Consider the following 20,654-nt stretch of genomic DNA (forward strand, 5'->3'; position numbering starts at 1 on the left):
TCAGAGCAACAGCCGTGTTAGTCTGTATTCGCAAAAAGAAAAGGAGTACTTGTGGCACCTCAGAGAATAAATTGGTTAGTCTCTAAGGTGTTACTTATATCACACATAAATTACGCATATATTATTTATATATAAACTATTATTTTAGGTACAGGAACTCCTCACTTAACGTTGTAGTTATGTTCCTGAAAAAGGCAACTTTAAGTGAAACGATGTTAAGCGAATCCAATTTCCCCATAAGAATTAATGTAAATGCGAGGGGGGAAGGAGGAGGTTCCAGGGAAATTTTTTTCACCAGACAAAAGACTATATTATATTACACACACACACACACAGTATAAGTTTTAAACAAACAATTTAATACTGGTACACAGCAGTGATGATTGTGAAGCTTGGTTGAGCTGGTGAAGTCAGAGGGTGGGATATTTCCCAGGGAATGCCTTACTGCAAAATGGTGAACTAGCCCTCAAGGGTTAACTCGGTGTTAATGTAGCCTGGCACTCTACAAGGTAGAAGGAATGAAGGGAGGGGAGACAGCATAGCAGACAGAGACACACAGTGTGTGTGTGTGAGAGAGAGATGTGCATTTCCCCTTTAACTATGTTGATCCCTGTCTTAAGTACACTGCCTTGTTAATTAGATCAGCAAGCTGAGACCCACCTCAGCTGCTGCATCCATCATGTGTCCCCCTGCTCTATGGCAGATGGGGTAAGCGGGGTGCAGGAGCAGGGGGTAGGGAGACACCCTGACATTAGCCCCCTCTTCCTCCCCTGTGCCCCCCTCACCTCCCGCACAGCAAGCAGGAGGCTGCACAGCAACAGGAGGCTCAGGGAGCAGCTCCAAGGCAGAGGGCAGGAGCAGCACATGACAGTGGGGGAGGGACAGCTGAATTTCTGGCAATTGATAGCCTGCTGGGCAGCTGCTGCACAGGAAACTTAGGGAGCGGGGAGCTGATAGGGGGAGCTGCTACAGGGGCTGCTGGTCCACCCTAGTTCCAAGCCCCCCCCAGTTAGCTCCACTGGGCTGCTCTTCCTGCAAGCAGTGGACAAAGCAGGTGGCTGCCAAACGAGTTAGAAGGGAGCATTGCGCAACTTTAAACGAGCATGTTCCCTAATTGATCAGCAACTTAACAAGGAAACAACCTTAACCGGGACGACTTTAAGTGAAAAAAGAAAAGGAGGACTTGTGGCACCTTAGAGACTAACCAATTTATTTGAGCATAAGCTTTCATGAGCTACAGCTCACTTCATCAGATGCAAGCAGTAGAAAATACAGTGGGGAGATTTTATATATGCAGATACAGACTAACACGGCTACTACTTTGAAACCTGACTTTAAGTGAGGAGTTTCTGTACATGGAAGCATCTCCCAAAGCTCAATCATAAAACTACAGCCTTCAATCAAAGTCCCAGACCTAACATTCCCAGGCCCACCATAAGGGACTAAGAAAAAATTGGAAACGAAAAATCTGTCTACCAGTTGTATGTGGGAATGTGCAGACCAAAGGACAGATGGGGCATGAATATGTGGATGGGAACGTAAGGTATAGCCATATAACAGTGTTTAGCCCACTGGCTCATCTTCAGTCCACGCATTATGCTTTTCTGGGATGATGAGTACACATCCTCCCCATAGAAAGACAAAAAGCAGGGGAATGTAACAGAGAGAGAGCCTGGAGCATGAGGCCTGGGGCAAGACCTAAGGCATGAACCACAGTCAGCAAAGCCAGGCCATGCTAGGAGCCAAAGTCAGGCCCTGTCATCACAGAGACACTTGCTTACAAGTTCACCGTTTGGCACATGAACTTGGCAAAGGCACGGCTAGCGTGGCTAAGACACAGGCACTCCTAAGAACTAGGCACTGGATGTTCATGTACACACATCCCAGAAGTGAAGACTCACTCAGGTCCGCCCCAACCGAGCACAAGATAAGATGGTTTGACAGAAGTGATGAATAGGGATGTTTTGTCCGAGGCATCAGCAGCAATGTCCAAGGGGAGGTAACAAACAGATGTGAGGAAGAATGGAAGGTGGTATGTAAGCAGTTGTTTGTTTCATCACATGAAGATCGAGGTACCACCCCTTGATTCTTTGTACTGGCTTAAGGGATGACTTGACGTTGAATGTGCTGGTACCTTGTCACAAGCATACATGCAGTGCACCCGTGCAGCGTATGGGATGCTGATAACATGCTTTAAGACAATAAACTTAGCCGAGTCTTTCTGCCACTGACATGAGCCTGCGGTCTTTCAGGGTACCACTGTTGAGGTCTGCTGAATCAATTATCTACGCAGGGCTGGGACAGCCTATGGAGAAAACTCACATGTTCACCAACTGACAACATACAGAGCCCCTCACATGCTGACCGCTTCGGCCCAGAGAGATCAGGCTGAAGTCACTGAACAGGCCCCCCAAAATACTCTGCAGAGCCTGGACAGCCCAGAGTTGGACTCAAAGCCTGGAGATTGTCCCCCTTGCTGAGGACTAGGCACCCAGCTCCTTCTCCCCCAATAGAGCCCTGGCTGACTGCTGCTTTCCCACAGGACACAGCAGCTGCTGTATTTGGAACGTTCGCTCACTGGCTGGCACCGTGTTCTACATGGAGCAATCCGGCATGGACAGATCCCCCGCCTCCACACCCATCACCTTTTAAATGAGGTCACTGATCAACACAGAGGTCACTGAAATCAGGGAAGGGCACAAGCTGCTAGATCCCACTGAATCCAGCACAGAGCTCCGGCCCAGACTGTCCCTTCACTACGGTGATTCCCCCAGGGCTTTGTCCAGTCCTGATATAATTTCCTAGCCTTCCTGGGGTTGAGATCCAGGAAACTTCTCCCTGATATTCACCCCTTGCTTTGCTTCATCCCCTTGTATTGCAGTAACATTCTCTGCAACTGATGCGACTAGGTCATTATGTATCGCCCCCCACCTGTCGTCATTTGGCCAAACTAGGCAAGTTTCTCTCTCTCGGCCTTTCCCTATAAATCCGTTCCCTCCAGCCCTTGACCATTTGTGTTTTTCTCTGAAATCACTGCAATCTTATTGACACCCTCTTAGCACTGACGCCCCCAGAAATTAATACCGTATATTTTAAAGGGCTGTGAAGGAAGCCCCCTAGTGGCTGATTCATTGCAAGTCACAAACTGGAAGTTTTATCAAACCAAAAATAGGAACCTGGATAAGATGCTATATCCCTTCAGGACTAAAAATAAATTACCTCATTACATTTTAAACATAAAATGAATTATTCCCCCCCCCCCCCGCCTAAAACAGTACTTGAAACACTAGACAATACAGCCGTCACTTGGAAGGCTAGGGCTCTGATCTTCTCAGCATTTGTGATATAGCTTGACTTATATATAATATATATATATATCTTGACTTTAGCAAAGCTTTTGATATGGTCTCCTACAGTATTCTTGCCAGCAAGTTAAAGAAGTATGGATTGGATGAATGGACTATAAGGTGGATAGAAAGCTGGCTAGATTGTCGGGCTCAGTGGGTAGTGATCATTGGCTCGATGTCTAGCTGGCAGCCGGTATCAAGCAGAGTGCCCCAGGGGTCGGTCCTGGGGCCGGTTTTGTTCAACATCTTTATTCATCTTGGATGATGGGATGTATTGCACCCTCAGCAAGTTTGCAGATGACACTAAGATGGGAGAGAGGTAGGTAAGCTGGAGGGTAGGGATAGGGTCCAGAGTGACCGAGACAAATTGGAGGATTGGGCCAAAAGAAATAGGATGAGGTTCAACAAGGACAAGTGCAGAGTCCTGAACTTAGGAAGAATCCCAGGCACCGCTACAGGCTGGGGACCGACTGGCTAAGCAGCAGTTCTGCAGAAAAGGACCTAGGGATTACAGTGGACGAGAAGCTGGATATGAGTCAGCAGTGTGCCCTTGTTGCCAAGGCCAACGGCATATTGGGCTGTATTAGTAGTAGCATTGCCAACAGATTGAGGGAAGTGATTATTCCCCCCTATTCAGCACTGGTGAGGCCACACCTGGAGTATTGCGTCCAGTTTTGTTCCCCCCACTACAGAAGGGATGTGGACAAATTGGAGAGAGTCCAGCAGAGGGCAATGAAAATGATTAGGGGGCTGGGGCACACGATTTATGAGGAGAGGCTGAGGGAACTGGGGTGATTTAGTCTGCAGAAAAGAAGAGTGAGGGGGGATTTGATAGCAGCCTTCAACTACCTGAAGGGGGGCTCCAAAGGGGATGGCGCAAGCCTGTGCTAAGTGGTGGCAGATGACAGAACAAGGAGCAATGGTCTCAAGTTGCAGTGGAGAAGGTCCACGTTGGATATTAGGAAACACTATTTCACTAGGAGGGTGGTGAAGCACTGGAATGGGTTAGCTACGGAAGTGGTGGAATCTCCAACCTTCGAGGTTTTTAAGGCCTGGCTTGACAAAGCCCTGGCTGGGATGATTTAGTTGGGGTTGGTCCTGCTTTGAGCAGGGGGTTGGACTCCTGCGGTCTCTTCCAATCCTAATATTCTATGATTCTATAATACCTCTCTCTTGCACAGCACCTTTTATCCCTAGATCTCAAAGCGACTCCCTCCTTAGTGTACATACTCCCACAGCACCCCAATGAGACACAGAAGTGCTGTTATCCCCACTGGCCCAGAGAGGCATAGTGACTTTCCAAGGTTACACAGGAACTCTGTGGCAGCGCAGGGAAGTAGGCCTGCATCTCTACAGTCCTAAACTAGAGTGTCATGATCACTGGGCCATCCTTCCTCTACAGATGTTTAACTTCAACGATTAGAGCAACTCCATGGAACTCAAGGGGACCAGTCACACCGCGTGGAACTTTGTGTGCGCAGTACAGGGGCTTCAACGCTAGTAAAGAGTTACCTGATCACGTGATCTCACCAGACGCTAAGCCAGGTGACACCTTCTAGATAGATATACTTCCCTATTTCTGCTCTCCTTACTTTGATTAGACACAAGTCAACGCATTTTTAGAAGTGCTATCAGCAAGAGCCAATCACTGACTGATGGGGAAGAACCTTCGGCTCTGATCAGGTAATTCCACCATTGCATCTTCCTCTGAAGCAGCCGGTGCTGAGCACTGGGTAAAGATGGGAAACTGGAACTATCCCCCATCAGGTCTAATCCAGTTTGGCACGTCCTAGAGTCGGTGACAGGGTCTGTTTAAGTCCCAGGACAGGAAGTGCAGACTTCCTCATAGTCCTCCATCCTGCCCTGGAGGGATCATATCTAGAGGTAAGAGTGGTGCCTGGGGTTGGGGACATGACTTCCAGCCTCCCCTGAAGGGCTGCCTGCAGAGAGGAGGGTTAAAGTAATAAAGAAATGACTGACAAAGAGCAAGGAAGAAAGGAGGCTATCTCCTGGTGGAAAGCTCTCAAACCTGGGGAGATGGGGTCTCTTTAGGACAAGGCCCAGCCAGACACTTCCATGGACAGAAATTCAGGCCTAAGAACAAGCGGCCTTAACGAGCTTGCACACATGGCCTCTTCCAAGAGAGCCATGTTTGCTCTCGGACCGGACATTAACCCCTCATAATATGGAAGGAGGGAAGTTAAGCAAAGCAACAATCCAGTTAAAGTATTTCTTCAGGTGGCTCCCGGCTGGCAGTCTCTCCCTGTTTATGCCAAAGAAACAGGCCAGGCTGCTTCTGAAGCATTCAGAACCAAGCCACAAGGTGGGAACCTATGGGAACCACTGCCCTATTTACGATGCCCATCCGCAATGTCTTCCCTCTCCTGCCAATCGCTTGCTCCAATCATTTATTTCATCTCACTATTAAGCTCGGCTCCACAAATCCTCCCCTGAGGGAATATGCCCTCTGTTGCATCAGACAGTCCTTCCCTCACCTCAGGACTTGTCTACACATGAAAGTCACTCTGGAATTAGGTAGGGTGTGAATTTAAAGCAGAACATCCATTCAGGAATAACTCCATGTGTGCACACACTTATCCAAGAACAAGAGGGCCTTGCTCTGGTTTGGCTTAATTTGGAAAAAGGAACTCTTATTCCAGAATAAGAACCTGTCTACACAAGATACTTCGGAATAAGGTAGGACATGAATTCAAAACAGAATAGCTACTCCAGAATAACGGTGCGTGTGGATGGTCTTATTCTGGAATAAGGATTTATCTATACAAAAATGTTGCACTGGTTTAATTTATATCGGATTTTAAGCCAATTTAGTTAAACCAGTGCATGCTGCAGTGTGGATGTTTGATTTAAGAGGGGCTTACTTCTGGTTAATTTAAACTGATTCTTAACCAATTTAAGATCAACAGAAGTAAGCCTGGTTTAAATGGAAATAAGAGTATCCACACATGGGTTTTTCACTGGTTTTATTTTAAACTGATTCAACCATGGAGTTATTCCAGAATAGCACCATATGTAGACAAACCCCCTGACACATCAACGTCTCCTCTAACACTAACCCCATCAACAGATCAGATTATGCTAGTCACTTCAACTGAACACCTTCTCCCCCTCACCCCCACACATCCTGAGGCCCTTTGCTAGCTCAGCCTCTCTTACTCTGATTTAATACTCCAGTGATGGGCATCAGGGAACATCTATACATCAAAACTGAATCAGTAAGTGTACCAGCACAGTTACAGCAGTACAACCCTATTGTGTGGACACGCAGCAGTATAAATGTGCTTAGACCAGTATAGTTTATTACCGTAAGTGATCCCCGTGTAACTGCCTCTACATTAGGGCTTGTACTGGTGTAACTATTTCAGTTTAAAAAAAATCACTTCCTGAGTCACAATAATTAAACCCATAAAACTTTCACATGTAGAGCAGGCCTCAGCAGCTAGAAAAGGGAACTTGGAGCCAGAACTCCTGGGTTCTACTCTCAGCTCTGCTACAGACTGCCTGGGTGACCCTGAACAAGTCACCTCCCCTGCCCTATGATTCAGTTTCCCCAGCTGTGAAATTAGGATGCCCAGGGGGATGTAGTGGCAAATTAACAAATCCTTGCAAACTGCTTGGAGATCGTGGATAAAGAGCAACAGAAGGGGAAAGCATTTACTCTGAAACCATAAGGCCCTTCTGTTGGCACCCCTGCAAACGGAGCTGAATGTGTAGGGCAGCGTGCTTCCACTGCTGGCATGAGGCCTTTGCCCTGAACGTAACAACAAATAATAGCGATGGTGATAATCCTGAGCTCTTCTCCAGCACTTTTCAGCAGTAGTTCTCAGCACGCTATACAGAACAGATCAATACCATTATCTCCATTTTACAGATAGGGAAACCGAGACTCTAAGCAGGACGCATCCCTGAGCAGCTCCCACCCCCGTGCCTGCTCCTGTGTGACTGGGTTGCTCACCACACACGTCACTGGCAGAGCCAGGAACACAAACCAGGAGTCAGTCCCCTGCTCTAATGACTAGACCCCATAACCCCCCCACGTCCATCCATCCCACATAAAGCATACATTTTTAACGGTGAGAGTAACCCACCTTTCGAACAAGTTACCAAGGGTCATGGTGGATTCTCCGTCACCAACCATGTTTAAATCAAAATGGGATGGGTTTAGGTAAGAATGGCCACACGGGGTCAGACCAAAGGTCCATCGAGGCCAGTAGCCTGTCTTCCGACAGCGGCCAATACCACGTTTCTAAGAGATCTGTTCTGGGAATTATTTGGGGCAGTTCTCTGGCCTGTGCTCTACGAGAGATCAGACTAGATGACCTGGTCCCTGCTGGCCTTGGAATCCATGACTAGAAGGCAGGAGCCCCCACTCCCACTCCCCATCTCTAGCCACTAGACTAGGCTGCCTCTGGCGCCCTACCACCGTTTCTGCTCCCCACCTAGGACTCACTCTCTGGTAGCCCCTCCCCGCTGGCAGGACCCTCACACCATCATCCCTCCCACACTCGCCCCCTGGTTCCCCATCTAGCTGCCCCTTCCCTACCCCCTCCCTACAACAGCTCCCTGTGTGCCAGCCCACTATGGCTCCCCATCTGGCAGCTCCTTTCCCCCCCCCACCCCGAATCCCCGTCACGCTCCATATCTCGCAGCCCCTCCCCCCTCGATTTCCCCCACTAGCTCCATATCTCGCAGCCCCTCCCCCCTCCACTTCCCCCAGCAGCTCCATATCTCGCAGCCCCTCCCCCCTCCACTTCCCGCAGCAGCTCCATATCTCGCAGCCCCTCCCCCCAGCAGCTCCATATCTCGCAGCGCCTTCCCCCCGGCTTCCCCCTGTGGCTCCCTATCTGGCAGCCCCGCCCGGCTTCCCCCTTTGACTCCATATCTGGCCGCTCCCCCCCGCTACCTTTGAAGTACTCGTTGGCTTGGCTCTTGAGGGCCTCCGCCCTCTCCAGCGCCCCCGCCTCCCCCACCAGGGGGGGCCGCCCGAGGCCGCCGCTGTGCTCCGTCCGCTCGCCCTCCGCCATCGCCGGGCCGTAAAGCGACCCTAGCAACCGCGCGCACCCAACCGCCCCGCCGAGCGCTGCCGCAAACAGCAAGGGGGAGGGGTCGCGAGGAGGTCGCAAACGCGCGCACGCGCGCTGAGGCGCCGGGCCCCTCTGGCAGCGAGGGGGCGGGGCTCGGGGCTCAACCATAGAGAGGCGGGGGAGCGAGGGAAGGGCGACTGCGCATCATAGAGTCCGGGGAAGGGGGGCTAGAGTGGCCATGCCCCGAGGCTTCATTGGGCAGTGCCCGGTGGGACCTGATTGGGCATCACCTGGTCTGAGGGGAGGGGCGTGATTGGGCAGCACCCAGGGGAGGAGGCGGGATCGGATGGCATCATGGGGGCACGTGATTGGATGGCATCAAGGTGGAGGCACGGGATTGGGCAGCATTGGGGGAATAGGCCAGGACCCGCCATGGTTGTGACTGGGCGGCACCAAGGGAAAATCTCTGAGCCCACATGCGGGGTGCCCGCGCTCACAGAGTCCTGCCCTGGGGCGCGTGGCCATGGGGCCACAGGACCTCAGCAGATGCAGAGAGGTCCGGCGAGCGGCCCCATCCCAAAGCACCTGGCTTTGATGGGTGCCATGGGTGGGCTCTGAGCCGACGCAGAGTGGGGCTTGGGGCTGTCGTCCCCGCAATGAGCCCCCCAACCTGAGAGCTCCGGTGAGGACGTGTGGCTCCAGGCCATGCTAGGCCACGCTGCTAGATATCACTGGAGCTGCCCCTGGGGCTCTGGGAGGTCACCTAACCGCAGACGTTAGGCTCTTTCCATGATCATCTAGACCCAATTGTTGGGTGCTCAGCATGATGAAGTGAGCTGTAGCTCACGAAAGCTCATGCTCAAATAAATTGGTTAGTCTCTAAGGTGCCACAAGTCCTCCTGTTCTTTTTGCGAATACAGACTAACACGGCTGCTACTCTGAAACCAGAATAAACATGCATCTTTACCCACCTCCCCAGGAAGTTCTCCAAGGGCAGCGTTTTCAGCAGCTTGGGTCATTTGGGAACCATCTAGGGAGCTGGTGGTTAGCCACGGTCATGTTGTGTGGGGACTCAAGAGAGAGATGCAGGGTCTGTGCAATGGGTGCAGGGTAAGCAGGTCTGGCAGCTGCTCTTAATAGCTTCTCTGTGGCTCATGCATCCTGAAAACAGTGCACAGAGCAAGGGTCCTTTATGCTCATTTGAGGGTAGCAGGATTTACAGAGGTCTGGTCTACACCACAGAGTTAGGTCAATGACCTAACTATGGAAGTGTCTATACTAAAATTTTGCTCCCGCCGATGTTACTACCCCACCACGCCGACTTAATAACTCCACGGGTGATGTAACAAGAGGTCGATGCAGTGTCAGTATAAAGGGAAAGCGAAGAGGGGGACGGATTGGAGAGGAGCAAGCAGGGGGCAGGGCTTTGGGGGAATGGGTGGCATGAGGGTGGGGCTCGGGGAGAAGGGGTGGGGCCTTGGGAGAAGGGGCAGTGCAGGGGGTGAGGCCACAGTTCGGGCACCGGTGGCCCCTCACTTTTAGGAAGCTTCCACCACTCCTGGTACAGCTGTGTCATGGTAGCCCTTCAGTGTAGACACTACCTACACCAATGTTCTCCCAATCAGCATAGGTAATCCATCTCCCCGAGAGGTGGTAGCTAGGTTGATGGAAGAATTCTTCTGTCAATGTAGTGCTGCCTGCTCCAGGGGGTTCGGTTGGCATAGCTACGTCTCTTGAGTGTGGATTTTTCACCCCACGAGAGACATAGCTAGTCCGAGATACATTTCTAGTGTAGACGGGGCCAGATTCCCAGCTACATTGCTGTTAAGGGAACACAAAGCATTTCTGGGGAGAAGCTGATAAGCATGGTTTCTTTCACAGTGCGAACATGCCGAATCTGAAAACGATGTGTGCCACATTGAATGGAAACCGCAAATTGGCTACCATTTGGAAAATGAACAGCAAGTGAAGGGGAGGTACTCAGTGTGGAACAGGTTCCCGAGTTGGAATGCTGCACTATCAGAAAGCACAGGGTGTGGTCTCTGTTGAAGATCGTTCTCACGTCTTTCTCTTCCTGCCTGATTGGCCACACCACCAGACTGGCCACAAGCGGCCAGCAGGCTGGCTCTTAAGCCAGTAGCCGCAGCAGCCTCTTGGTGGCTTCTCCGTGCTCCTGCCCACCCCTGTGCCTGCTCCTGTGTGACCGGGTTGCTCCTGCCCCGGCCTTGCATCCAGCCTGGCCTCTGTCCTGCCCCTGCCTTGAACCCGTCGTTGCCTGCTACCCTGCTCGCTCCAGTTCCTGCCCTCTGGTTCGACCCGTTGATCTGGCTCTGGGATAGTGACTCTGGCTCTAGCCTCAACCCCAGAGAAAGAGAATTCAGTGCTGGGGCTGGGCAGGGCCCCGGGGGATTGTGGGTAACTGGGAATGGGGCACTGGGGACAGGCAGGGCCCCAGGGGATTCTGGATAACAGGGAATGGGGCACAGGGGCTGGGCAGGGCTCCGGAGGATTCTGGGTAATGGGGCCCTGGGAATAAGCAGAACACCAGGAGATTCTGGGTAACCAGGAATGGGGCACTGAGGATGCACAAGTTCCTGGGGAATGGGAAAGGGGCACTGGGGATGGGCAGGGCTCCGAGGGATTCTGGGTAACAGGGAATGGGGTGCAGGGGCTGGGCAGGGCCCCAGGGGATTCTGGATAATCGGGAATGGGGCGCTGGGGATGGGCAGAACACCAGGGGATTCTGGGTAACAGGGAATGGGGCACAGGGGCTGGGCAGGGTCCCGGGGGATTCTGGGTAACAGGGAATGGGGCGCTGGGCCTTGGCAGGGGTGGGACCTAGCATGAGTCTGTCTCAGAGCTGTGATTGGAACCCAGGAGTTCGGGTGCTCGCACTACTGCCCTGTGCTTTCCTGATGCTGCCCACAGACTCCTCTGCAGACCGTGCGGGCTCTACTCTGCCCAGGGGCCCCATCGTTGTCCCCAGTATCCTCAACACAACGCCCCCACCCCGGGCCAGGCGGGCACCTCTGCCCTGTGACGGGATGTCAGCATGGTGTCCCGCCTGTCCTGGCCCCACAGCATTCTGGCACGGCCCAGAACCAGGGCCTGGGGACGGGTGTGTTTGTACGAACCCACTTGGAGAAGCCAGCGCTAAGGGGGTGAAAGGAAAGAAGTGGTACAGGGAGAGAGATGTGGGGCGGGAGGAGAGGCATTTTCAGCAGCTGTTGCTGGATGTGAACACTAGGTGCCGCTAAGTGTCCGCCAGCCAGGGCTCAGGGTTTCCTTAGGGTCCAGCAGAAGCCACTTCCGCCAGAGGGCGTCTGTGCCCGGGGTGGGCAGGGCACAGCTGGGCCCAGGGGGTGCTGGCTGCGCTGGGCGTGGGGTGGGGGCATGACCAGTGGCACATGTGTGTGATAAGGCATATGTGACTGCGCGTGATAAGAGCATGTGTATCTGTCATAGTGTGAGCATGGGCGTGATGGTGTGTGTGTGTGTGTGTGTGTGTGTGTGTGAGAGTGTGCGCGGGATTGTGCATGAAAGAGCATGTGATTGCCTGTGAGAGTTTGTGTGTCTGTGTGATGGAGTGTGATTGTGGGTGTGAGATACAGCAGGAGCGTGATCGAGCGTGTGCGTGTGTGCTTGTGCGTGAGAGAGCATGGGTGTGATTGCGTGTGACAGTTTGTGTGTCTGTGCGATGGAGTGTGATTGTGTGTGTGAGATACAGCTGGAGCGTGATTGAGCGTGTGCGCTTGTGCGTGAGAGAGCATGGGTGTGATTGTGTGTGACAGTTTGTGTTTCTATGTGATGGAGTGTGACTGTGTGTGTGAGATACAGCAGATGTGTGATCAAGCGTGTGCTTGTGTGTGAGAGCGTGTGGGTGTGATTGCACGTGACAGTTTGTGTGTCTGTGCGATGGAGTGTGATTGTGGGTGTGAGATACAGCAGGAGCGTGATCGAGCGTGTGCGTGTGTGCTTGTGCGTGAGAGAGCATGGGCGTGATTTTGTGTGACAGTCTGTGTGTCTATGCGATGGAGTCTGATCTTGTATGTGTGAGATACACCAGATGCGTGATCAAGCGTGTGCTTGTGTGTGAGAGCGTGTGGGTGTGATTGCACGTGACAGTTTGTGTGTCTGTGTGATGGAGTGTGATTGTGGGTGTGAGATACAGCAGGAGCGTGATCGAGCGTGTGTGATTGTGCGTGAAAGAGCATGGGTGTGATTGTGGGTGTGAGATACAGCTGGAGCGTGATCAAGCGTGTGCGTGTGTGCTTGTGCGTGAAAGAGCATGGGTGTGATTGTGTGTGACAGTTTGTGTGTCTGTGTGATGGAGTGTGATTGTGGGTGTGAGATACAGCTGGAGCATGATCGAGCGTGTGTGATTGTGCGTGAAAGAGCATGGGTGCGTGAGCATGTGTGGCAGAGCACATGTATGTGACCATGGGTATGTGTCTACAACAGACCACGTCAGGTGTCTGTAGTGATGTGGCTAAACAAAATGTGACTGACTTGCACCTTCACGTGCACCCTCCCAGAGCAGCTCTTGGGCACTGGCTGGGGGGGGCCGAGGACGCGTCCCTAGATATCTGTATAGCTCTGTCTGTGTGTGTGTATCCATGTGTGTCGAGATATCCATGTCTGTGTGTATCTTAGTGTGTAGATCTAGATATTTTTGTAGCTCTGTCTGTGTGCATCCCTATCTGTGTGTATCTCTGTGTGTCTAGATATCTGTGTATCTGTGTATTTGTGTCTAGATATCTGTGTGTATCTCTGTGTGTCTAGATATCTGTGTATCTGTGTATTTGTGTCTAGATATCTGTGTGTATCTCTGTGTGCGTATCTCTGTATTTGTGTCTAGAGATCTGTGTAGCTCTGTCTGTATCACTGTGTCTGTGTGTATCCCTGTGCGTGTCACTAGACATCTGTGTCGCTGTGTCTTTGTGTATCTGTGTGTGTGTCACTAGACATCTGGGGTCTGTGTGTATCGGTGGGGGGGGTGTCTGTGTGTATTTGGGTGTGTGTGTGTCCCTGTGTGTACCTGGGTGGGTGTCTGTGTGTATCTGGGTGTGGGGGGTGTCCCTGTGTTTATCTGGGTGTGGGAGGGGGTCGGGAGGGTCCCTGTGTGTATCTGGGTGGGTGGGTGTCCCTGTGTGTGGGGGGGGGGTCTGGGTGAGTGTGTTCCTGTGTGTATCTGGGAGGGAGGTCTGGGAGGGGTCCCTGTGTGTATCTGGGGAGGTGGGGTCTGGGGGGGTGTGGGTGGCACCACATGGCAACTAGGCCAGTGTTATGGGAAAGCCCAAGGAATGCTTTGTAGCTGAACCAGCAGGGGGCGCGCTCCCCTTGCTGGCGCCAATGCCCCACTGCAGCACTAGGGGGCGCTGTGCTGCAAGGAGGGGGGCTGGGGGTCGGTAGCCGGCGCTGTCCTCTCACTCTCCCAATGCAGTTCTGGGGGTGATTCAGCAGGGGGGTGCCTGTCACTCCGTTTAGCACCTGGACTCTGCCCCATCCCCGGGCAAGCACCGCTCTGCCCTGCAGACATAGCTCCTAGGGACGTGCTGAGCAGGTGCCGGGACCGGGACCAGGACTCCCCCCGGACCCCACCTGCCCCCGTGCAGAGCTCTAATGCCCTCTAGTGGCCGAGAGGTTGATGGGATGGCTCCAGCTGGCTCTTGCAGCGCCCGGCGCGACGGGGCCCCAATCTCGGTCACTGCGTGTCTGGGCAGCGCCCGGCGCGACGGGGCCCCGATCTCGGTCACTGGGTGTCTGGGCAGCGCCCGGCACGACGGGACCCCGATCTCGGTCACTGCGTGTCTGGGCAGCGCCCGGCCCGACGGGGCCCCGATCTCGGTCACTGCGTGTCTGGGCAGCGCCCGGCCCGACGGGGCCCCGATCTCGGTCACTGCGTGTCTGGGCAGCGCCCGGCCCGACGGGGCCCCGATCTCGGTCACTGCGTGTCTGGGCAGCGCCCGGCCCGACGGGGCCCCGATCTCGGTCACTGCGTGTCTGGGCAGCGCCTGGCGCGACCGGGCCCCGATCTCGGTCACTGGGTGTCTGGGCAGCGCCCGGCCCGACAGGACCCCGATCTCGGTCACTGCGTGTCTGGGCAGCGCCCAGCGCGACCGGGCCCCGATCTCGGTCACTGTGTGTCTGGGCAGCGCCCGGCGCGACAGGGCCCCGATCTCGGTCACTGCGTGTCTGGGCAGCGCCTGGCGCGACCGGGCCCCGATCTCGGTCACTGGGTGTCTGGGCAGCGCCCGGCGCGACGGGGCCCCGATCTCGGTCACTGCGTGTCTGGGCAGCGCCCGGCGCGACCGGGCCCCGATCTCGGTCACTGGGTGTCTGGGCAGCGCCCGGCGCGACGGGGCCCCGATCTCGGTCACTGCGTGTCTGGGCAGCGCCCGGCGCGACCGGGCCCCGATCTCGGTCACTGTGTGTCTGGGCAGCGCCCGGCGCGACAGGGCCCCGATCTCGGTCACTGCGTGTCTGGGCAGCGCCTGGCGCGACCGGGCCCCGATCTCGGTCACTGGGTGTCTGGGCAGCGCCCGGCGCGATGGGGCCCCGATCTCGGTCACTGCGTGTCTGGGCAGCGCCTGGCGCGACCGGGCCCCGATCTCGGTCACTGGGTGTCTGGGCAGCGCCCGGCCCGATGGGGCCCCGATCTCGGTCACTGCGTGTCTGGGCAGCGCCCGGCCCGACAGGACCCTGATCTCGGTCACTGGGTGTCTGGGCAACGCCCGGCGCGACAGGACCCCGATCTCGGTCACTGCGTGTCTGGGCAGCGCCCGGCCCGACGGGGCCCCGATCTCGGTCACTGCGTGTCTGGGCAGCGCCCGGCCCGACGGGGCCCCGATCTCGGTCACTGCGTGTCTGGGCAGCGCCCGGCCCGACGGGGCCCCGATCTCGGTCACTGTGTGTCTGGGCAGCGCCCGGCGCGACCGGGCCCCGATCTCGGTCACTGTGTGTCTGGGCAGCGCCCGGTGCGACGGGGCCCCGATCTCGGTCACTGCGTGTCTGGGCAGCGCCCGGCCCGACAGGACCCTGATCTCGGTCACTGTGGGTCTGGGCGGCGTCCGCCCCGATCTCAGTTACCATGTCATTCTGCCCTCCTCCAGCAGGGGGCACAACAGCCCAGGTCCCAGTACCATGAGGTCCTGTGCCCACCTCCAACCCAATACACCAACCCCATGGTGGGGTTTTCAGTGGCTTCCTAGGCTGTTGAGTTGGGACAATGACCAGGGAGCTGCCAAAGGCCCCGGCTGGCATATGTCCTGGCCCAACGCTCCCCTACGCCCAAACAGGCCCAGTGCCCTGCTACGGGGCAAGGAATGCGTGGGTCTTGCCCACTGCCCTGGCTGGGCAGGAAATGGGCACAATATCTTATTCCTCACCATGCCATGATCTGGGGGGGCACTGGAGCCTGCCCCGCCAGCACAGCAGACCCCTAGCCGGGGGGTGGGGTGGGGCTCTGCTTGGCTGGCCCTTCACCACACCTCCCCGCAGTGCCCCCTATCAGCACCGTGTCCCTCGCCCCTGGGGTAAGACTGCACCAGTGCATCTCCGGCCCGCTGGGCCACCGCCTTGGCCCCGGAGCCCATGGCATACAAGGGGGCTCTATGTTAAGGGGCGGGGACCCTCTGGGAGAAGCAGGGATTTGGCCCCTGCCGGCAGCACTTTGGCAGGCAAAGGCAGCCAGCTCCAGGTTCCCCCCTGTGCCCACTGGGTACGCGCCCACAGTGCACCAGACGCTCAGCGAGGTCATTCACCCAGAGACCGCACAGCTGCCTCCCCAGGCCAGCGAAGCAGCTTCCCACCCTCCTCCCAGGAGGCAGGTCAGATGTACCCAGGGCATTGGGCAGGTGTGGGGGGGAAACTGAGGCACTGAGAGGGGAGGAGACCAACTGCAGGTCACACAGCAGGACAGTGACAGAGCTCCCCAGTGCCTTAGCTCTGGTCCCAAGACCATGCCCCCAACCCCCCACCCCCGAGGGGCTCTTTGTCCAGACCGCGACTTCTGTCAGAATGTTGGTGAGTTAGAGCAGGGGGGCTTGGAGTCAGGACTCCTGGGTTCTCTCCCCAGCACTGGGAGGGCAGTGGGGTCTAGTGGTTAGAGCAGGGTTTGGGGATGAGGGCCTGGAGGCCAGGACTCCTGGGTTCTAGCCCCAGCTCTGGGACTGGGGTCTAGTGGTTAGAGCAGTGGGGCTGGGAGCCAGGACTCCTGGGTTCTATCCCCAGCTCTGGAAGGGGAGTGGCGTCGAGTGGTTAGAGCCAGAGAAATGAGCCACCTCCAGGTGCCAAGTTCTCACCGGACTGATTTTGTCAGAAAGCCAACCCAGCACACAGAGGCGTCTGGCAGCCTCAGAGCGTAGGCTCCTAGAGCTCTTCTTTTCTGGTGGGCTTGGCCCAGGGGGGTTCTTCTCATCCCCAGGTCACAGACCACCCCTACCCCCTCCCGGCTTGGTCCCCGCAGCCAATGACAAGGTGAGCCAAGGTTTGTTACCAGACGTGTTTATGTCCAGAGGGTGCCGGAAGAGAGTCCGGCCCCGAAAGAAACCGGACGCACACGGGGAGAGGAGACAATAGAAAAAATACACATGCCCCAAAGCCTGGCACCAACCCACCCCACCTGGCTGCCCCCCTCACCTCCTTCGCCAGAAATCCCTCTTCTGGGGGACCCGATCCTGATCTTCCAGCAGGGCCAGGTGGCTTCACCCCACTGGAGTCACTCCTGATTAACACCCATAGACTTCAGTGAGGTCTCTCCTGATTCCCAGGGTGTCAGCAAGGTCAGAATCAGGCCCCTCCAGACCTTACCCCCGCTCCAGGGTGTTAGATCCTGGGCTTCCTGGCCCAGGAGGGGGGACAAAGGTTGGGGGGGGCTGCAAGGAGCCAAGATACACAAGGCCAAGAGTCCCTCCCCCGCAAATTGCTCTGCTCAAATGCAAAACAATGGGGGAGGCTCCAAGTTCTACTGGAGTATCCCCCCTGCTCCACCATCTCCCACAGATTCCCCCCCCCCCATATTACAGGCAGGAAAGAGGGAATCCAAGTATATCCAACTCACAGTGTTTCTAACCCCCCCCTCATTAAAAACGGGGTGCTCCTAAAAGAGGGTTGCCCCGGTGTGAAGTAGCTGCCATGGGGTAGGGTAAACACCCCAGGGATTTGGGGGGGCTAACTTGGATCCCCATTGCCATGTACTAGGCAGGTTGCTAATGCGGGAGCAATCGGAGGGTCCACACCGCATCGGAAGAGAGGTGGGTGGGAAAGGGGCATCAGACACCCCCAATGGTGGGGCTGGCTGGGGGGGCGCCAGGCTTTGGGGGGGGGCATGTGCGCGTAACAACCCGACAACAAGGAAAACGCTAACCCTACAATAATGACGACGACAAGAAGAAAAAAAGAGCAGCTCACTCTCGGAAAGTGAAATCAACAAAACAAAACCAAGAACGCCGGGAGGGCGGGGCAGGGCCGCGGCCAGAGAAAGGGGCGCGGCGGCCCTGCCCCCCCCAACCCTGGGCGCGGCCTTCTCAAGGCTGGGAGAAGGCCGTCGGTCTGTGCGTGTGGCCATGTGCGGCTCTGAACAGCTGCCTGGAGGGGCGGTGCCCGTCTACAGATTGTGCGCGTGTGTGGGTGGGTGTGTTGCATTCGCAACGCAATTAACAGTCGGCGTTGAAACACGGCGCCCCACGCGGAGCTCAGCTCAGCCCCCTCTCTCCCCTCCCTCACCCCACTTCCCGCTAGGGTTGCCCACCGCCTGGGATGGTCCTGGGGTCTCCAGGAATTCAAGATGAATCTTTAATTAAAGATTATGTCACGTGATCAAACCTCCAGAAACATGTCCCATCAAAATTGGCAACCCTACTTCCCGGCAACTGGCATGGGGGAAGATAACGCCGGGGGCCAAGCCCCGCAGGGAAATACGGTAGGAAGGGGGAGGTAGAGGAGGCGGGTCCATCATTGCTTAAAGGGAACATCTGGGGGAAAAGAAAAAGAAAACCCACTGGCAGTAAGGAGAAAAAAAAACAGGGCTTGAATCGCGCCTCGTGCAACCATCGACCCCCGTGCCCAGCAAGCGTGACACACCCCCGTGCCCAGCTGGGAGCGTAGGCTCTGCACAAGAGCAAGTGATGGTGCAAGGAACCTGGCGGAAGCGTCGTCCCCTGTCCCACCCCTGCCACCATTCCTGTAAGTCTGATTTGACACCAAACGAGAGATTTTCCCACTGCAGCAAGTCCCCACATCTTGGTTTGGTAAAGAAAAAAAAAACCAACAAACCCCCCATCCCCAACTTTCGTTCAAAGAATTCAAATCACGGTGAAACTTTCCCGCTAAGGGGATCAGTGAAAAAAGGGATTTTAAATATCCATCGAGTTCAATTTTCCTCCCATGGTGAGCCAAGGGCTGGAGAAGTGGAACGGATTAGGTGGGAAAACAGAGGTTTATGTCACACAATAATTGCTCTGCCTTAACTGCACCGGGGTAATTCATGCAGTACAACACCCCCTAGGGGGGACTCAATTGTCCTGGGATAAAGGGGCTTATCCTGGGATAGCTTATTCCTGTATAGGAAGGGGAATATGCAACATGGGTCTAACTTAATCCAAGTGTAATTGCATCCACACTCGAGATTGGACTCGTAGAAGGCTACCAGTAAAAACACAACAGACTCTAAGAACATTTCGAATGGAAGTGCAGGCCCCTCTGGGAATCAGGCTGTGGACCCCAAGGGGCGTGCAGGCCATGGGTTGAAAACCACCGCTCTAGACCGATCAATTAACGAGAGCAGAGCCTTTAGGAAAACATCCAATCGTGACTGAACAATTGTTCAAAGCGGGCAGGGGAGAAAGGTCTTGTCCCGGCCAAGTGGAAGGAAAGCTGGGGGTAGAGGAAGGAAAGAAACACGGTGTGAAGGGGGTCCAGAGCGGGTTTGAAACCCTGCTGTGGGATTTCACCGGGATCGGGACAGGATAATTTCCCCTGCCTACATCCCTCATCTCTCAATGTACTCGACTTTGTGGACCCGATTCTGTCCCGATCCTGCAGCCCCTCGCCCCGTCGCGCCCGGTTCACCATCACCCACCCCGCTCATGCAGAGCCCAGTGCCGAGCGGCTGGGAGAATGAGCCATCGTGAGCTGGCAGCTTGCGGTGCCGGGGGACGGGAAGCTGGCACCGCTCCGGGGCGCGTGGTATCTGCAGGGTGGGGGCGCTCGACTGGCGCTGCTCCCCCTTCCAGCCTCAGCGTGAGCAGAATTGGACCCGAGGCTGGACTCTGACGCTAGAGGGCGGCGGGAGATTCCCTTGCTCCCAAACCAACCAGAAACAAAGCTTAAAAATAACCCATTTTAAAAGGGAATTCTCTGCCCCCCTATGAAATGACACCCCCGCCCCTTGCCAGAACATCCTGGAAAGCCAAAGAAACCCACGGGGTGCACGATGGATCGTCCCCATTCCAGGATCTCCCTGGAAAATGGGGTCCCCTCTTAGGCAGAGCGAGGGGGCCGTGGCTACAGACTGTTGGAGCTGCCAGCTGGAAAAGGACCGTTTGGGGCCACGAGGCTCAGACGGGGCAACTGATTTGGAAACACAATCCCGAGTGGCTGAAAGACCGGGGGGCGGGGGGTGTCCCTGCTTAATTGGCCTCTGCAGCATTTGCACTGCGGCTACCAAAGCCACCATTTTGGCCACAAAAAAAAATGGAGAGATTTGGGGTCCTAGGGCCAAATTCTGCCAGGGGGAAATAGCTGCCAGTTGGCAATTGATGGGGTGTCATCCCTCGGCCCCCACACTGTGCTTCCTCTCCCCCCTGGGGGGCAAGAGGAGATGGCACTGCTGAGGTAAATGTGGCAAGAGGCACCAGGAGGATTCTGGGTAAGGACCGGGGGTTGGAGGGGGGTGGGGGAGTATGAGCAACCCCCCAGGGTGGTCCCAGCAAGGACAGGGAAAGATGGGGGGGTCCGGTGGGGTGGGGTGAGCGGAACATAGGGAGAGCCAATCCCAACCCCCCCGACCACACTGGGGGAAGGGACCCCACCCTGCACCGGAAGGACGAGGGAGACTGTCCGTACCCCATCACCAGCCCCGCCAACATCCCCCAGCTATCAGGATCCGCCCCAATTGGGGCCAAGATCCAGCCAGCACGACAGCCTGGCTCTCTGATCCAGACACGGCTCCAGAGCACGGGGCAAGGGGGGGGGGAATTGGGGGACTGCCCCCTGCCCCATTTGGTTGGCTTCTATTGCAATCCCCAGTGTCACCCCTAGG

General features: G+C 55.6%; 1 protein-coding gene across 2 annotated transcripts in view; it reads right to left on the minus strand.

Annotated features, from left to right (window-relative positions):
* Window positions 1-8,462, minus strand: part of PPP5C (protein phosphatase 5 catalytic subunit) — a 51,404-nt gene extending 42,942 nt beyond the window's left edge. Inside the window, exon 1 of one of the 2 annotated variants that reach the window (XM_077840535.1) lies at window positions 8,272-8,462. In XM_077840535.1, the coding sequence (XP_077696661.1) occupies window positions 8,272-8,392 (121 nt within the window). In that variant the 5' untranslated portion in view covers window positions 8,393-8,462. The remainder of the gene's footprint in view (window positions 1-8,271) is intronic. The other variant, XM_077840536.1, reaches the window with a different exon arrangement.
* Between the last annotated feature and the right edge of the window lie 12,192 nt (window positions 8,463-20,654).

The sequence above is a fragment of the Eretmochelys imbricata genome, chromosome 23, assembly GCF_965152235.1.
Source record: "Eretmochelys imbricata isolate rEreImb1 chromosome 23, rEreImb1.hap1, whole genome shotgun sequence".
In the NCBI taxonomy this organism is placed as follows: Eukaryota; Metazoa; Chordata; order Testudines; family Cheloniidae; genus Eretmochelys; species Eretmochelys imbricata.